This window comes from Oncorhynchus kisutch, linkage group LG11 (genome assembly GCF_002021735.2).
Source record: "Oncorhynchus kisutch isolate 150728-3 linkage group LG11, Okis_V2, whole genome shotgun sequence".
Classification (NCBI taxonomy): domain Eukaryota; kingdom Metazoa; phylum Chordata; class Actinopteri; order Salmoniformes; family Salmonidae; genus Oncorhynchus; species Oncorhynchus kisutch.
Window position 1 is genome coordinate 90,082,814 of NC_034184.2, and position 19,245 is coordinate 90,102,058.

Genomic DNA, 19,245 nt, shown 5'->3' on the forward strand with positions numbered 1-19,245 from the left:
TACTATTACCAAACCACTACTATACTGCTACTATACTATTACTATGCTACCACTATGATATTACTATACTACTACTACTACTACTACTACTACTATACAATCGCTGTACTATTTTTACTGATATAATACTATTACTATTCCACAACTATATATTAATATAATGTTACCATACTATTACAATGTGTTACTTACTATTACTATACCATTACTATCTAGCACTATCTATCACTATACTATACTGCCAATATTCCATTACCACTACTGCTACTATACTACCACTATACTATTTCTGCACTACTACTATACTACTATGCTACCACTATGCTACCACTATTTTATCACTGTACCATTACTATACTATTGCTATGCTGCCACTGTACTACTACTATACTGCTACTATACTATTACTATGCTGCTACTATACAAATACTATGCTTCCACTATACTACCACTATTACTACTGCTGCAACTATACTATCACTATGATACCACTATACTATTAAAATCTACCACTATACTAATAATATACTGCTGATATACTATTAATGCCCTATTACTATACTGCCACTATACTATTAATATGCTGCCACGATACTATAGCTATACTGCTAATATACTATTAATAAACTGAATATGCTGCTCCTATACTATTACTACACTATTGCCATACTCTTAGTGTACTGCTGCTATACTATTACTACACTATTGCCATACTCTTAGTGTACTGCTCCTATACTATTACTACACTATTGCCATACTCTTAGTGTACTGCTCCTATACTATTACTACACTATTGCCATACTCTTAGTGTACTGCTGCTATACTATTACTACACTATTGCCATACTCTTACTGTACTGCTCCTATACTATTACTACACTATTGCCATACTCTTAGTGTACTGCTCCTATACTATTACTACACTATTGCCATACTCTTAGTGTACTGCTGCTATACTATTACTACACTATTGCCATACTCTTACTGTACTGCTCCTATACTATTACTACACTATTGCCATACTCTTAGTGTACTGCTCCTATACTATTACTACACTATTGCCATACTCTTAGTGTACTGCTGCTATACTATTACTATGCTACCATTATGATACTGCTATACTATCACCATACTATTACTAAACTGCAACCATACTTTTAATATGTTACCATTATACTATTGGTGTACTAATATGACTATACTATTACTCTACTATTACTATACTGCTACTATACTATTACTATAACAGTACTACACTGCTACTACTATACTATTACTGCACTGCTTTACTATACTATTGATATTCTGTTTCTATACTATTACTGCACTGCTACTACTCTACTATTACTGTACTACTTTTAATACTTTACTATACTATTACTATTCTGTTTCTATACTATTACTGCACTGCTACCACTATACTATTACTGTAATATTACTATACTGCTACCACTATACTATTACTGTAATATTACTATACTGCTACCACTATACTATTACTGTAATATTACTCTACTGCTACCACTATACTATTACTGTAATATTACTATACTGCTACCACTACCATTACTATCTAGCACTATCTATCACTATACTATACTGCCAATATTCCATTACCACTACTGCTACTATACTACCACTATACTATTTCTGCACTACTACTATACTACTATGCTACCACTATGCTACCACTATTTTATCACTGTACCATTACTATACTATTGCTATGCTGCCACTGTACTACTACTATACTGCTACTATACTATTACTATGCTGCTACTATACAAATACTATGCTTCCACTATACTACCACTATTACTACTGCTGCAACTATACTATCACTATGATACCACTATACTATTAAAATCTACCACTATACTAATAATATACTGCTGATATACTATTAATGCCCTATTACTATACTGCCACTATACTATTAATATGCTGCCACGATACTATAGCTATACTGCTAATATACTATTAATAAACTGAATATGCTGCTCCTATACTATTACTACACTATTGCCATACTCTTAGTGTACTGCTGCTATACTATTACTACACTATTGCCATACTCTTAGTGTACTGCTCCTATACTATTACTACACTATTGCCATACTCTTAGTGTACTGCTCCTATACTATTACTACACTATTGCCATACTCTTAGTGTACTGCTGCTATACTATTACTACACTATTGCCATACTCTTACTGTACTGCTCCTATACTATTACTACACTATTGCCATACTCTTAGTGTACTGCTCCTATACTATTACTACACTATTGCCATACTCTTAGTGTACTGCTGCTATACTATTACTACACTATTGCCATACTCTTACTGTACTGCTCCTATACTATTACTACACTATTGCCATACTCTTAGTGTACTGCTCCTATACTATTACTACACTATTGCCATACTCTTAGTGTACTGCTGCTATACTATTACTATGCTACCATTATGATACTGCTATACTATCACCATACTATTACTAAACTGCAACCATACTTTTAATATGTTACCATTATACTATTGGTGTACTAATATGACTATACTATTACTCTACTATTACTATACTGCTACTATACTATTACTATAACAGTACTACACTGCTACTACTATACTATTACTGCACTGCTTTACTATACTATTGATATTCTGTTTCTATACTATTACTGCACTGCTACTACTCTACTATTACTGTACTACTTTTAATACTTTACTATACTATTACTATTCTGTTTCTATACTATTACTGCACTGCTACCACTATACTATTACTGTAATATTACTATACTGCTACCACTATACTATTACTGTAATATTACTATACTGCTACCACTATACTATTACTGTAATATTACTCTACTGCTACCACTATACTATTACTGTAATATTACTATACTGCTACCACTATACTATTACTGTAATATTACTATACTGCTACCACTATACTATTACTGTAATATTACTATACTGCTACCACTATACTATTACTGTAATATTACTATACTGCTACCACTATACTATTACTGTAATATTACTATACTGCTACCACTATACTATTACTGTAATATTACTATACTGCTACCACTATACTATTACTGTAATAGTACTATACTGCTACCACTATACTATTACTGTAATATTACTATACTGCTACCACTGTACTATTACTGTAATATTACTCTACTGCTACCACTATACTATTACTGTAATATTACTATACTGCTACCACTATACTATTACTGTAATATTACTGTACTGCTACCACTATACTATTACTGTAATATTACTCTACTGCTACCACTATACTATTACTGTAATATTACTATACTGCTACCACTATACTATTACTGTAATATTACTCTACTGCTACCACTATACTATTACTGTAATATTACTATACTGCTACCACTATACTATTACTGTAATATTACTCTACTGCTACCACTATACTATTACTGTAATATTACTCTACTGCTACCACTATACTATTACTGTAATATTACTCTACTGCTACCACTGTACTATTACCATACTACTAACATACTACAGCTAAACGATTACTATACGTACACTATAATATGACTATACTACCGCTGTACTACACTCCTACTATACTACTACTATAATACCACTATGCTATTACTTTATTAAAACTGTAATGTTGTACTACACTCCTACTATACTACTACTACAATACCACTATGCTATTACTTTATTAAAACTGTAATGTTGTACTACACTCCTACTATACTACTACTACAATACCACTATGCTATTACTTTATTAAAACTGTAATGTTGTACTACACTCCTACTATACTACTACTATAATACCACTATGCTCTTACTTTATTAAAACTGTAATGTTGTACTACACTCCTACTATACTACTACTATAATACCACTATGCTATTACTTTATTAAAACTGTAATGTTGTACTACACTCCTACTATACTACTACTATAATACCACTATGCTATTACTGTAATATGACTATACTACCGCTGTACTACACTCCTACTATACTACTACTATAATACCACTATGCTATTACTTTATTAAAACTGTAATGTTGTACTATCACTCTAACCATCCTTTTCCTCTCTTTCCTCTTCCTCCTCCCCTCTAACACTTCTCTTCCTCTCCCTCCTCCCCTCTAACCATCCTCTTCCTCTCTTTCCTCTCCCTCTCCATCCTCTCCATCCTCTCCTACAACCCTCCTCTTCCTCTCTTTCACCTCCTTCTATCCTCTCCAACAACCCTCATCTTCCTCTCTTTTGTCTCCCTCTCCGTCCTCTCCCTGCTCCCCTCTAACCCTCCTCTAACCCTCCTCTTCCTCTCTTTCCTCTTCCTCCTCCCCTCTAACACTTCTCTTCCTCTCCCTCCTCCCCTCTAACCCTCCTCTTCCTCTCTTTCCTCTCCCTCCTCCACTCTAACCCTCCTCTTCCTCTCCCTCTCCACCAGGCTGGTTTTGTGACGGGGGATTTTGAGCTCCGTTCCGTCCTGTTCTACGGCGGTTGTGGGTTCACCATCATGCGCTGTATGAGTTTTGCTCTGGAGAACTGTGAGAAGAAAGAAGGAAACTACAGCATCCTGGAACTCCTCAAGTACAACTTCTACCTGCCCTACTTCTACTTCGGACCAATTATGACCTTCGACAAGTTCTACGCTCAGGTAAACATCACGTAACCTACGGATTCAGTGCTATGTTCAGGTAAACATCATGTAACCTACGGATTCAGTGCTATGTTCAGGTAAACATCATGTAACCTACGGATTCAGTGCTATGTTCAGGTACATATCACGTATATGCACACAGAATATGATATGCAAAATGCAGAGAGCATCGGTGACTGGCATTTTTGATGTCTCCTGTCATCTATAGGCTCATCTTACCTGTGTGTGTGTGTGTGTGTGTGTGTGTGTGTGTGTGTGTGTGTGTGTGTGTGTGTGTGTGTGTGTGTGTGTGTGTGTGTGTGTGTGTGTGTGTGTGTGTGTGTGTGTGTGTGTGTGTTTGTGTGTGCGTGCGCATGTGTGTGTGTGTGTCTCTCCTCCAGGCCAACAAGGCTGACCTGACCCGTCAGGAGGGGGCGATATGGAACATATCTCTGCAGGGACTCATTCACCTGGGGGCCATATTAACAGTGGACATCCTCTTCCACTTCCTGTACATCCTGAGCATCCCCACGGACATGAAGCTGCTCAAACACATGTCTGACTGGGCTGTAGGTCTGTAAGAGTAACATGTCTGACTGGGCTGTAGGTCTGTAACAGTAACATGTCTGACTGGGCTGTAGGTCTGTAACAGTAACATGACTGACTGGGCTGTAGGTCTGTAACAGTAACATGTCTGACTGGGCTGTAGGTCTGTAACAGTAACACGTCTGACTGGGCTGTAGGTCTGTAACAGTAACACGTCTGACTGGGCTGTAGGTCTGTAACAGTAACATGTCTGACTGGGCTGTAGGTCTGTAACAGTAACATGTCTGACTGGGCTGTAGGTCTGTAACAGTAACATGACTGACTGGGCTGTAGGTCTGTAACAGTAACACGTCTGACTGGGCTGTAGGTCTGTAACAGTAACATGACTGACTGGGCTGTAGGTCTGTAACAGTAACATGACTGACTGGGCTGTAGGTCTGTAACAGTAACATGACTGACTGGGCTGTAGGTCTGTAACAGTAACATGACTGACTGGTCTCTCTATCTCCAGTAGTTGGCCTGGCCTACTGTAACCTTGTGTCTGACTGGTCTCTCTCCTGTAGTTGGTCTGGCCTACTGTATCCTGGTGTCTGACTGGTCTCTCTGTCTCCTGTAGTTGGTCTGGCCTACTGTAACCTGGTGTCTGACTGGTCTCTCTGTCTCCTGTAGTTGGTCTGGCCTACTGTAACCTGGTGTATGGCTGGTCTCTCTGTCTCCTGTAGTTGGTCTGGCCTACTGTAACCTGGTGTATGTCTGGTCTCTCTGTCTCCTGTAGTTGGTCTGGCCTACTGTAACCTGGTGTATGTCTGGTCTCTCTCTCTCCTGTAATTGGTCTGGCCTACTGTAACCTGGTGTCTGTCTGGTCTCTCTGTCTCCTCTAGTCGGTCTGGCCTACTGTAACCTGGTGTATGTCTGCTCTCTCTGTCTCCTGTAGTTGGTCTGGCCTACTGTAACCTGGTGTATGTCTGGTCGCTCTGTCTCCTGTAGTTGGTCTGGCCTACTGTAACCTGGTGTATGTCTGGTCTCTCTGTCTCCTGTAGTTGGTCTGGCCTACTGTAACCTGGTGTATGTCTGGTCTCTCTGTCTCCTGTAGTTGGTCTGGCCTACTGTAACCTGGTGTATTACTGGTCTCTCTGTCTCCTGTAGTTGGTCTGGCCTACTGTAACCTGGTGTACGACTGGTCTCTGTCTCCTCTAGTTGGTCTGGCCTACTGTAACCTGGTGTCTGTCTGGTCTCTCTGTCTCCTGTAGTTGGTCTGGCCTACTTTAACCTGGTGTATGACTGGTCTCTCTGTCTCCTGTAGTTGGTCTGGCCTACTGTAACCTGGTGTCTGTCTGTTCTCTCTGTCTCCTGTAGTTGGTCTGGCCTACTGTAACCTGGTGTCTGTCTGTTCTCTCTGTCTCCTGTAGTTGGTCTGGCCTACTGTAACCTGGTGTATGTCTGGTCTCTCTGGCTCCTGTAGTTGGTCTGGCCTACTGTAACCTGGTGTCTGTCTGGTCTCTCTGTCTCCTCTAGTTGGTCTGGCCTACTGTAACCTGGTGTATGTCCGGTCTCTCTGTCTCCTCTAGTTGGTCTGGCCTACTGTAACCTGGTGTATGTCTGGTCTCTCTGTCTCCTTCTAGTTGGTCTGGCCTACTGTAACCTGGTGTGTGTCTGGTCTCTCTGTCTCCTCTAGTTGGTCTGGCCTACTGTAACCTGGTGTCTGACTGGTATCTCTCCTGTAGTTGGTCTGGCCTACTGTAACCTGGTGTATGACTGGTCTCTCTCCTGTAGTTGGTCTGGCCTACTGTAACCTGGTGTATGACTGGTCTCTCTCCTGTAGTTGGTCTGGCCTACTGTAACCTGGTGTATGTCTGGTCTCTCTCTCTCCTCTAGTTGGTCTGGCCTACTGTAACCTGGTGTATGTCTGGTCTCTCTGTCTCCTCTAGTTGGTCTGGCCTACTGTAACCTGGTGTCTGACTGGTCTCTCTCCTGTAGTTGGTCTGGCCTACTGTAACCTGGTGTATGACTGGTCTCTCTCCTGTAGTTGGTCTGGCCTACTGTAACCTGGTGTATGACTGGTCTCTCTCCTGTAGTTGGTCTGGCCTACTGTAACCTGGTGTATGTCTGGTCTCTCTCCTGTAGTTGGTATGGCCTACTGTAACCTGGTGTATGTCTGGTCTCTCTGTCTCCTCTAGTTGGTCTGGCCTACTGTAACCTGGTGTATGTCTGGTCTCTCTGTCTCCTCTAGTTGGTCTGGCCTACTGTAACCTGGTGTATGTCCGGTCTCTCTGTCTCCTTCTAGTTGGTCTGGCCTACTGTAACCTGGTGTGTGTCTGGTCTCTCTGTCTCCTCTAGTTGGTCTGGCCTACTGTAACCTGGTGTATGTCTGGTCTCTCTGTCTCCTCTAGTTGGTCTGGCCTAATGTAACCTGGTGTCTGACTGGTATCTCTCCTGTAGTTGGTATGGCCTACTGTAACCTGGTGTATGACTGGTCTCTCTCCTGTAGTTGGTCTGGCCTACTGTAACATGGTGTATGACTGGTCTCTCTCCTGTAGTTGGTCTGGCCTACTGTAACCTGGTGTATGACTGGTCTCTCTCCTGTAGTTGGTCTGGCCTACTGTAACCTGGTGTATGTCTGGTCTCTCTCTCTCCTGTAATTGGTCTGGCCTGCTGTAACCTGGTGTATGACTGCTCTCTCTCCTGTAGTTGGTCTGGCCTGCTGTAACCTGGTGTCTGACTGGTCTCTCTCCTGTAGTTGGTCTGGCCTACTGTAACCTGGTGTATGACTGGTCTCTCTCCTGTAGTTGGTCTGGCCTACTGTAACCTGGTGTCTGACTGGTCTCTCTCCTGTAGTTGGTCTGGCCTACTGTAACATGGTGTCAGACTGGTCTCTCTCCGGTAGTTGGTCTGGCCTACTGTAACCTGGTGTCTGACTGGTCTCTCTCCTGTAGTTGGTCTGGCCTATTGTAACCTGGTGTATGTCTGGTCTCTCTCCTGTAGTTGGTATGGCCTACTGTCTACTGTATGACTGGTCTCTCTCGTGTAGTTGGTCTGGCCTACTGTAACCTGGTGTATGACTGGTCTCTCTCCTGTAGTTGGTCTGGCCTACTGTAACCTGGTGTATGTCTGGTCTCTCTGTCTCCTCTAGTTGGTCTGGCCTACTGTAACCTGGTGTATGTCTGGTCTCTCTCTCTCCTGTAATTGGTCTGGCCTACTGTAACCTGGTGTCTGACTGGTCTCTCTCCTGTAGTTGGTCTGGCCTGCTGTAACCTGGTGTATGACTGGTCTCTCTCCTGTAGTTGGTCTGGCCTACTGTAACCTGGTGTATGTCTGGTCTCTCTGTCTCCTGTAGTTGGCCTGGCCTACTGTAACCTGGTGTCTTTCTGGTCTCGCTGTCTCCTGTAGTTGGTCTGGCCTACTTTAACCTGGTGTATGACTGGTCTCTCTGTCTCCTGTAGTTGGTCTGGCCTACTGTAACCTGGTGTCTGTCTGTTCTCTCTGTCTCCTGTAGTTGGTCTGGCCTACTGTAACCTGGTGTATGTCCGGTCTCTCTGTCTCCTCTAGTTGGTCTGGCCTACTGTAACCTGGTGTATGTCTGGTCTCTCTGTCTCCTTCTAGTTGGTCTGGCCTACTGTAACCTGGTGTGTGTCTGGTCTCTCTGTCTCCTCTAGTTGGTCTGGCCTACTGTAACCTGGTGTCTGACTGGTATCTCTCCTGTAGTTGGTCTGGCCTACTGTAACCTGGTGTATGACTGGTCTCTCTCCTGTAGTTGGTCTGGCCTACTGTAACCTGGTGTATGACTGGTCTCTCTCCTGTAGTTGGTCTGGCCTACTGTAACCTGGTGTATGTCTGGTCTCTCTCTCTCCTCTAGTTGGTCTGGCCTACTGTAACCTGGTGTATGTCTGGTCTCTCTGTCTCCTCTAGTTGGTCTGGCCTACTGTAACCTGGTGTCTGACTGGTCTCTCTCCTGTAGTTGGTCTGGCCTACTGTAACCTGGTGTATGACTGGTCTCTCTCCTGTAGTTGGTCTGGCCTACTGTAACCTGGTGTATGACTGGTCTCTCTCCTGTAGTTGGTCTGGCCTACTGTAACCTGGTGTATGTCTGGTCTCTCTCCTGTAGTTGGTATGGCCTACTGTAACCTGGTGTATGTCTGGTCTCTCTGTCTCCTCTAGTTGGTCTGGCCTACTGTAACCTGGTGTATGTCTGGTCTCTCTGTCTCCTCTAGTTGGTCTGGCCTACTGTAACCTGGTGTATGTCCGGTCTCTCTGTCTCCTTCTAGTTGGTCTGGCCTACTGTAACCTGGTGTGTGTCTGGTCTCTCTGTCTCCTCTAGTTGGTCTGGCCTACTGTAACCTGGTGTATGTCTGGTCTCTCTGTCTCCTCTAGTTGGTCTGGCCTAATGTAACCTGGTGTCTGACTGGTATCTCTCCTGTAGTTGGTATGGCCTACTGTAACCTGGTGTATGACTGGTCTCTCTCCTGTAGTTGGTCTGGCCTACTGTAACCTGGTGTATGACTGGTCTCTCTGTCTCCTGTAGTTGGTCTGGCCTACTGTAACCTGGTGTCTGTCTGTTCTCTCTGTCTCCTGTAGTTGGTCTGGCCTACTGTAACCTGGTGTATGTCTGGTCTCTCTGGCTCCTGTAGTTGGTCTGGCCTACTGTAACCTGGTGTCTGTCTGGTCTCTCTGTCTCCTCTAGTTGGTCTGGCCTACTGTAACCTGGTGTATGTCCGGTCTCTCTGTCTCCTCTAGTTGGTCTGGCCTACTGTAACCTGGTGTATGTCTGGTCTCTCTGTCTCCTTCTAGTTGGTCTGGCCTACTGTAACCTGGTGTGTGTCTGGTCTCTCTGTCTCCTCTAGTTGGTCTGGCCTACTGTAACCTGGTGTCTGACTGGTATCTCTCCTGTAGTTGGTCTGGCCTACTGTAACCTGGTGTATGACTGGTCTCTCTCCTGTAGTTGGTCTGGCCTACTGTAACCTGGTGTATGACTGGTCTCTCTCCTGTAGTTGGTCTGGCCTACTGTAACCTGGTGTATGTCTGGTCTCTCTCTCTCCTCTAGTTGGTCTGGCCTACTGTAACCTGGTGTATGTCTGGTCTCTCTGTCTCCTCTAGTTGGTCTGGCCTACTGTAACCTGGTGTCTGACTGGTCTCTCTCCTGTAGTTGGTCTGGCCTACTGTAACCTGGTGTATGACTGGTCTCTCTCCTGTAGTTGGTCTGGCCTACTGTAACCTGGTGTATGACTGGTCTCTCTCCTGTAGTTGGTCTGGCCTACTGTAACCTGGTGTATGTCTGGTCTCTCTCCTGTAGTTGGTATGGCCTACTGTAACCTGGTGTATGTCTGGTCTCTCTGTCTCCTCTAGTTGGTCTGGCCTACTGTAACCTGGTGTATGTCTGGTCTCTCTGTCTCCTCTAGTTGGTCTGGCCTACTGTAACCTGGTGTATGTCCGGTCTCTCTGTCTCCTTCTAGTTGGTCTGGCCTACTGTAACCTGGTGTGTGTCTGGTCTCTCTGTCTCCTCTAGTTGGTCTGGCCTACTGTAACCTGGTGTATGTCTGGTCTCTCTGTCTCCTCTAGTTGGTCTGGCCTAATGTAACCTGGTGTCTGACTGGTATCTCTCCTGTAGTTGGTATGGCCTACTGTAACCTGGTGTATGACTGGTCTCTCTCCTGTAGTTGGTCTGGCCTACTGTAACCTGGTGTATGACTGGTCTCTCTCCTGTAGTTGGTCTGGCCTACTGTAACCTGGTGTATGACTGGTCTCTCTCCTGTAGTTGGTCTGGCCTACTGTAACCTGGTGTATGTCTGGTCTCTCTCTCTCCTGTAATTGGTCTGGCCTACTGTAACCTGGTGTATGACTGCTCTCTCTCCTGTAGTTGGTCTGGCCTGCTGTAACCTGGTGTCTGACTGGTCTCTCTCCTGTAGTTGGTCTGGCCTACTGTAACCTGGTGTATGACTGGTCTCTCTCCTGTAGTTGGTCTGGCCTACTGTAACCTGGTGTCTGACTGGTCTCTCTCCTGTAGTTGGTCTGGCCTACTGTAACATGGTGTCAGACTGGTCTCTCTCCGGTAGTTGGTCTGGCCTACTGTAACCTGGTGTCTGACTGGTCTCTCTCCTGTAGTTGGTCTGGCCTATTGTAACCTGGTGTATGTCTGGTCTCTCTCCTGTAGTTGGTATGGCCTACTGTCTACTGTATGACTGGTCTCTCTCGTGTAGTTGGTCTGGCCTACTGTAACCTGGTGTATGACTGGTCTCTCTCCTGTAGTTGGTCTGGCCTACTGTAACCTGGTGTATGTCTGGTCTCTCTGTCTCCTCTAGTTGGTCTGGCCTACTGTAACCTGGTGTATGTCTGGTCTCTCTCTCTCCTGTAATTGGTCTGGCCTACTGTAACCTGGTGTCTGACTGGTCTCTCTCCTGTAGTTGGTCTGGCCTGCTGTAACCTGGTGTATGACTGGTCTCTCTCCTGTAGTTGGTCTGGCCTACTGTAACCTGGTGTATGTCTGGTCTCTCTGTCTCCTGTAGTTGGCCTGGCCTACTGTAACCTGGTGTCTTTCTGGTCTCGCTGTCTCCTGTAGTTGGTCTGGCCTACTTTAACCTGGTGTATGACTGGTCTCTCTGTCTCCTGTAGTTGGTCTGGCCTACTGTAACCTGGTGTCTGTCTGTTCTCTCTGTCTCCTGTAGTTGGTCTGGGCTACTGTAACCTGGTGTATGTCTGGTCTCTCTGGCTCCTGTAGTTGGTCTGGCCTACTGTAACCTGGTGTATGTCTGGTCTCTCTGTCTCCTGTAGTTGGTCTGGCCTACTGTAACCTGGTGTATGTCTGGTCTCTCTGTCTCCTCTAGTTGGTCTGGCCTACTGTAACCTGGTGTCTGACTGGTCTCTCTCCTGTAGTTGGTCTGGCCTACTGTAACCTGGTGTATGACTGGTCTCTCTCCTGTAGTTGGTCTGGCCTACTGTAACCTGGTGTATGACTGGTCTCTCTCCTGTAGTTGGTCTGGCCTGCTGTAACCTGGTGTATGTCTGGTCTCTCTGTCTCCTCCAGTTGGTCTGACCTACTGTAACCTGGTGTATGTCTAGTGTCTCTCCTGTAGTTGGTCTGGTCTACTGTAACCTGGTGTATGACTGGTCTCTCTCCTGTAGTTGGTCTGGCCTACTGTAACCTGGTGTATGACTGGTCTCTCTCCTGTAGTTGGTCTGGCCTACTGTAACCTGGTGTATGTCTGGTCTCTCTCCTGTAGTTGGTATGGCCTACTGTAACCTGGTGTATGTCTGGTCTCTCTGTCTCCTCTAGTTGGTCTGGCCTACTGTAACCTGGTGTATGTCTGGTCTCTCTGTCTCCTCTAGTTGGTCTGGCCTACTGTAACCTGGTGTATGTCCGGTCTCTCTGTCTCCTTCTAGTTGGTCTGGCCTACTGTAACCTGGTGTGTGTCTGGTCTCTCTGTCTCCTCTAGTTGGTCTGGCCTACTGTAACCTGGTGTATGTCTGGTCTCTCTGTCTCCTCTAGTTGGTCTGGCCTAATGTAACCTGGTGTCTGACTGGTATCTCTCCTGTAGTTGGTATGGCCTACTGTAACCTGGTGTATGACTGGTCTCTCTCCTGTAGTTGGTCTGGCCTACTGTAACCTGGTGTATGACTGGTCTCTCTCCTGTAGTTGGTCTGGCCTACTGTAACCTGGTGTATGACTGGTCTCTCTCCTGTAGTTGGTCTGGCCTACTGTAACCTGGTGTATGTCTGGTCTCTCTCTCTCCTGTAATTGGTCTGGCCTACTGTAACCTGGTGTATGACTGGTCTCTCTCCTGTAGTTGGTCTGGCCTGCTGTAACCTGGTGTCTGACTGGTCTCTCTCCTGTAGTTGGTCTGGCCTACTGTAACCTGGTGTATGACTGGTCTCTCTCCTGTAGTTGGTCTGGCCTACTGTAACCTGGTGTCTGACTGGTCTCTCTCCTGTAGTTGGTCTGGCCTACTGTAACATGGTGTCAGACTGGTCTCTCTCCGGTAGTTGGTCTGGCCTACTGTAACCTGGTGTCTGACTGGTCTCTCTCCTGTAGTTGGTCTGGCCTATTGTAACCTGGTGTAGGTCTGGTCTCTCTCCTGTAGTTGGTATGGCCTACTGTCTACTGTATGACTGGTCTCTCTCGTGTAGTTGGTCTGGCCTACTGTAACCTGGTGTATGACTGGTCTCTCTCCTGTAGTTGGTCTGGCCTACTGTAACCTGGTGTATGTCTGGTCTCTCTGTCTCCTCTAGTTGGTCTGGCCTACTGTAACCTGGTGTATGTCTGGTCTCTCTCTCTCCTGTAATTGGTCTGGCCTACTGTAACCTGGTGTCTGACTGGTCTCTCTCCTGTAGTTGGTCTGGCCTGCTGTAACCTGGTGTATGACTGGTCTCTCTCCTGTAGTTGGTCTGGCCTACTGTAACCTGGTGTATGTCTGGTCTCTCTCCTGTAGTTGGTATGGCCTACTGTGACCTGGTGTATGTCTGGTCTCTCTGTCTCCTGTAGTTGGCCTGGCCTACTGTAACCTGGTGTCTTTCTGGTCTCGCTGTCTCCTGTAGTTGGTCTGGCCTACTTTAACCTGGTGTATGACTGGTCTCTCTGTCTCCTGTAGTTGGTCTGGCCTACTGTAACCTGGTGTCTGTCTGTTCTCTCTGTCTCCTGTAGTTGGTCTGGCCTACTGTAACCTGGTGTCTGTCTGTTCTCTCTGTCTCCTGTAGTTGGTCTGGCCTACTGTAACCTGGTGTATGTCTGGTCTCTCTGGCTCCTGTAGTTGGTCTGGCCTACTTTAACCTGGTGTATGTCTGGTCTCTCTGTCTCCTGTAGTTGGTCTGGCCTACTGTAACCTGGTGTATGTCTGGTCTCTCTGTCTCCTCTAGTTGGTCTGGCCTACTGTAACCTGGTGTCTGACTGGTCTCTCTCCTGTAGTTGGTCTGGCCTACTGTAACCTGGTGTATGACTGGTCTCTCTCCTGTAGTTGGTCTGGCCTACTGTAACCTGGTGTATGACTGGTCTCTCTCCTGTAGTTGGTCTGGCCTGCTGTAACCTGGTGTATGTCTGGTCTCTCTGTCTCCTCCAGTTGGTCTGACCTACTGTAACCTGGTGTATGTCTAGTGTCTCTCCTGTAGTTGGTCTGGCCTACTGTAACCTGGTGTATGACTGGTCTCTCTCCTGTAGTTGGTCTGGCCTACTGTAACCTGGTGTATGACTGGTCTCTCTCCTGTAGTTGGTCTGGCCTACTGTAACCTGGTGTATGTCTGGTCTCTCTCCTGTAGTTGGTATGGCCTACTGTAACCTGGTGTATGTCTGGTCTCTCTGTCTCCTCTAGTTGGTCTGGCCTACTGTAACCTGGTGTATGTCTGGTCTCTCTGTCTCCTCTAGTTGGTCTGGCCTACTGTAACCTGGTGTATGTCTGGTCTCTCTGTCTCCTTCTAGTTGGTCTGGCCTACTGTAACCTGGTGTGTGTCTGGTCTCTCTGTCTCCTCTAGTTGGTCTGGCCTACTGTAACCTGGTGTCTGACTGGTATCTCTCCTGTAGTTGGTATGGCCTACTGTAACCTGGTGTATGACTGGTCTCTCTCCTGTAGTTTGTCTGGCCTACTGTAACCTGGTGTATGACTGGTCTCTCTCCTGTAGTTGGTCTGGCCTACTGTAACCTGGTGTATGACTGGTCTCTCTCCTGTAGTTGGTCTGGCCTACTGTAACCTGGTGTATGTCTGGTCTCTCTCTCTCCTGTAATTGGTCTGGCCTACTGTAACCTGGTGTATGACTGGTCTCTCTCCTGTAGTTGGTCTGGCCTGCTGTAACCTGGTGTCTGACTGGTCTCTCTCCTGTAGTTGGTCTGGCCTACTGTAACCTGGTGTATGACTGGTCTCTCTCCTGTAGTTGGTCTGGCCTACTGTAACCTGGTGTCTGACTGGTCTCTCTCCTGTAGTTGGTCTGGCCTACTGTAACATGGTGTCAGACTGGTCTCTCTCCGGTAGTTGGTCTGGCCTACTGTAACCTGGTGTCTGACTGGTCTCTCTCCTGTAGTTGGTCTGGCCTACTGTAACCTGGTGTATGACTGGTCTCTCTCCTGTAGTTGGTCTGGCCTACTGTAACCTGGTGTATGACTGGTCTCTCTCGTGTAGTTGGTCTGGCCTACTGTAACCTGGTGTATGACTGGTCTCTCTCCTGTAGTTGGTCTGGCCTACTGTAACCTGGTGTATGTCTGGTCTCTCTGTCTCCTCTAGTTGGTCTGGCCTACTGTAACCTGGTGTATGTCTGGTCTCTCTCTCTCCTGTAATTGGTCTGGCCTACTGTAACCTGGTGTCTGACTGGTCTCTCTCCTGTAGTTGGTCTGGCCTGCTGTAACCTGGTGTATGACTGGTCTCTCTCCTGTAGTTGGTCTGGCCTACTGTAACCTGGTGTATGTCTGGTCTCTCTCCTGTAGTTGGTATGGCCTACTGTAACCTGGTGTATGTCTGGTCTCTCTGTCTCCTGTAGTTGGCCTGGCCTACTGTAACATGGTGTATGTCTGGTCTCTCTCTCTCCTCTAGTTGGTCTGGCCTACTGTAACCTGGTGTATGTCTGGTCTCTCTCTCTCCTGTAGTTGGTCTGGCCTACTGTAACCTGGTGTATGTCTGGTCTCTCTCCTGTAGTTGGCCTGGCCTACTGTAACCTGGTGTATGTCTGGTCTCTCTCTCTCCTCTAGTTGGTCTGGCCTACTGTAACCTGGTGTATGTCTGGTCTCTCTCTCTCCTCTAGTTGGTCTGGCCTACTGTAACCTGGTGTATGTCTGGTCTCTCTCCTGTAGTTGGTCTGGCCTACTGTAACCTGGTGTATGTCTGGTCTCTCTGTCTCCTGTAGTTGGTCTGGCCTACTGTAACCTGGTGTATGACTGGTCACTCTGTCTCCTGTAGTTGGCCTGGCCTACTGTAACCTGGTGTCTGTCTGGTCTCTCTGTCTCTAGTTGGTCTGGCCTACTGTAACCTGGTGTATGTCTGCTCTCTGTCTCCTCTAGTTGTCTGGCCTACTGTAACCTGGTGTATGTCTGGTCTCTCTGTCTCCTCTAGTTGGTCTGGCCTACTGTAACCTGGTGTCTGACTGGTCTCTCTCCTGTAGTTGGTCTGGCCTACTGTAACCTGGTGTATGTCTGGTCTCTCTGTCTCCTCTAGTTGGTCTGGCATACTGTAACCTGGTGTATGTCTGGTCTCTCTCCTGTAGTTGCTCTGACCTACTGTAACCTGGTGTCTGACTGGTCTCTCTGTCTCCTGTAGTTGGTCTGGCCTACTGTAACCTGGTGTATGTCTGGTCTCTCTCCTGTAGTTGGTATGGCCTACTGTAACCTGGTGTATGTCTGGTCTCTCTCTCTCCTGTAGTTGGCCTGGCCTACTGTAACCTGGTGTCTTTCTGGTCTCGCTGTCTCCTGTAGTTGGTCTGGCCTACTGTAACCTGGTGTATGTCTGGTCTCTCTGTCTCCTGTAGTTGGTCTGGCCTACTGTAACCTGGTGTATGACTGGTCTCTCTGTCTCCTGTAGTTGGCCTGGCCTACTGTAACCTGGTGTCTGTCTGGTCTCTCTGTCTCCTCTAGTTGGTCTGGCCTACTGTAACCTGGTGTATGTCTGCTCTCTATCTCCTCTAGTTGGTCTGGCCTACTGTAACCTGGTGTTTGTCTGGTCTCTCTGTCTCCTCTAGTTGGTCTGGCCTACTGTAACCTGGTGTCTGACTGGTCTCTCTCATGTAGTTGGTCTGGCCTACTGTAACCTGGTGTATGACTGGTCTCTCTCCTGTAGTTGGTCTGGCCTACTGTAACCTGGTGTATGACTGGTCTCTCTCCTGTAGTTGGTCTGGCCTACTGTAACATGGTGTATGACTGGTTTCTCTCCTGTAGTTGGTCTGGCCTACTGTAACCTGGTGTATGTCTGGTCTCTCTCCTGTAGTTGGTCTGGCCTACTGTAACCTGGTGTATGTCTGGTCTCTCTGTCTCCTCTAGTTGGTCTGGCCTACTGTAACCTGGTGTATGTCTGGTCTCTCTCTCTCCTCTAGTTGGTCTGGCCTACTGTAACCTGGTGTATGTCTGGTCTCTCTGTCTCCTCTAGTTGGTCTGGCCTACTGTAACCTGGTGTATGTCTGGTCTCTCTCCTGTAGTTGGTCTGGCCTACTGTAACCAGGTGTATGTCTGGTCTCTCTGTCTCCTGTAGTTGGTCTGGTCTACTGTAACCTGGTGTATGACTGGTCTCTCTGTCTCCTGTAGTTGGCCTGGCCTACTGTAACCTGGTGTCTGTCTGGTCTCTCTGTCTCTAGTTGGTCTGGCCTACTGTAACCTGGTGTATGTCTGCTCTCTGTCTCCTCTAGTTGGTCTGGCCTAATGTAACCTGGTGTATGTCTGGTCTCTCTGTCTCCTCTAGTTGGTCTGGCCTACTGTAACCTGGTGTCTGACTGGTCTCTCTCCTGTAGTTGGTCTGGCCTACTGTAACCTGGTGTATGTCTGGTCTCTCTGTCTCCTCTTGTTGGTCTGGCCTACTGTAACCTGGTGTATGTCTGGTCTCTCTCTCTCTCTCCTCTAGTTGGTCTGGCCTACTGTAACCTGGTGTATGTCTGGTCTCTCTGTCTCCTCTAGTTGGTCTGGCATACTGTAACCTGGTGTATGTCTGGTCTCTCTCCTGTAGTTGCTCTGACCTACTGTAACCTGGTGTCTGACTGGTCTCTCTGTCTCCTGTAGTTGGTCTGGCCTACTTTAACCTGGTGTCTGACTGGTCTCTCGCTCTCCTGTAGTTGGTCTGGCCTACTGTAACCTGGTGTATGACTGGTCTCTCTCCTGTAGTTGGTCTGGCCTACTGTAACCTGTTGTATGTCTGGTCTCTCTGTCTCCTGTAGTTGGTCTGGCCTACTGTAACCTGGTGTATGTCTGGTCTCTCTGTCTCCTGTAGTTGGTCTGGCCTACTGTAACCTGGTGTATGTCTGGTCTCTCTCTCTCCTGTAATTGGTCTGGCCTACTGTAACCTGGTGTATGTCTGGTCTCTCTGTCTCCTCTAGTTGGTCTGGCCTACTGTAACCTGGTGTATGTCCGGTCTCTCTGTCTCCTTCTAGTTGGTATGGCCTACTGTAACCTGGTGTGTGTCTGGTCTCTCTGTCTCCTCTATTTGGTCTGGCCTACTGTAACCTGGTGTCTGACTGGTATCTCTCCTGTAGTTGGTATGGCCTACTGTAACCTGGTGTATGACTGGTCTCTCTCCTGTAGTTGGTCTGGCCTACTGTAACCTGGTGTATGACTGGTCTCTCTCCTGTAGTTGGTCTGGCCTACTGTAACCTGGTGTATGACTGGTCTCTCTCCTGTAGTTGGCCTGGCCTACTGTAACCTGGTGTCTGTCTGGTCTCTCTGTCTCTAGTTGGTCTGGCCTACTGTAACCTGGTGTATGTCTGCTCTCTGTCTCCTCTAGTTGGTCTGGCCTACTGTAACCTGGTGTATGTCTGGTCTCTCTGTCTCCTCTAGTTGGTCTGGCCTACTGTAACCTGGTGTCTGACTGGTCTCTCTCCTGTAGTTGGTCTGGCCTACTGTAACCTGGTGTATGTCTGGTCTCTCTGTCTCCTCTAGTTGGTCTGGCCTACTGTAACCTGGTGTATGTCTGGTCTCTCTCTCTCCTCTAGTTGGTCTGGCCTACTGTAACCTGGTGTATGTCTGGTCTCTCTGTCTCCTCTAGTTGGTCTGGCATACTGTAACCTGGTGTATGTCTGGTCTCTCTCCTGTAGTTGCTCTGACCTACTGTAACCTGGTGTCTGACTGGTCTCTCTGTCTCCTGTAGTTGGTCTGGCCTACTTTAACCTGGTGTCTGACTGGTCTCTCGCTCTCCTGTAGTTGGTCTGGCCTACTGTAACCTGGTGTATGACTGGTCTCTCTCCTGTAGTTGGTCTGGCCTACTGTAACCTGGTTTATGTCTGGTCTCTCTGTCTCCTGTAGTTGGTCTGGCCTACTGTAACCTGGTGTATGTCTGGTCTCTCTGTCTCCTGTAGTTGGTCTGGCCTACTGTAACCTGGTGTATGTCTGGTCTCTCTCTCTCCTGTAATTGGTCTGGCCTACTATAACCT

At 46.8% G+C, this 19,245-nt stretch overlaps 1 protein-coding gene across 1 annotated transcript in view; it reads left to right on the plus strand.

Moving 5' to 3' along the window:
- hhatlb (hedgehog acyltransferase like, b) overlaps positions 1–19,245 on the plus strand; it is a 40,938-nt gene that overhangs the window by 12,673 nt on the left and 9,020 nt on the right. Inside the window, exons 6-7 of the mRNA XM_031836468.1 lie at positions 4,480–4,689; positions 5,073–5,244. Of these exons, the coding sequence (XP_031692328.1) occupies positions 4,480–4,689; positions 5,073–5,244 (382 nt within the window). The remainder of the gene's footprint in view (positions 1–4,479; positions 4,690–5,072; positions 5,245–19,245) is intronic.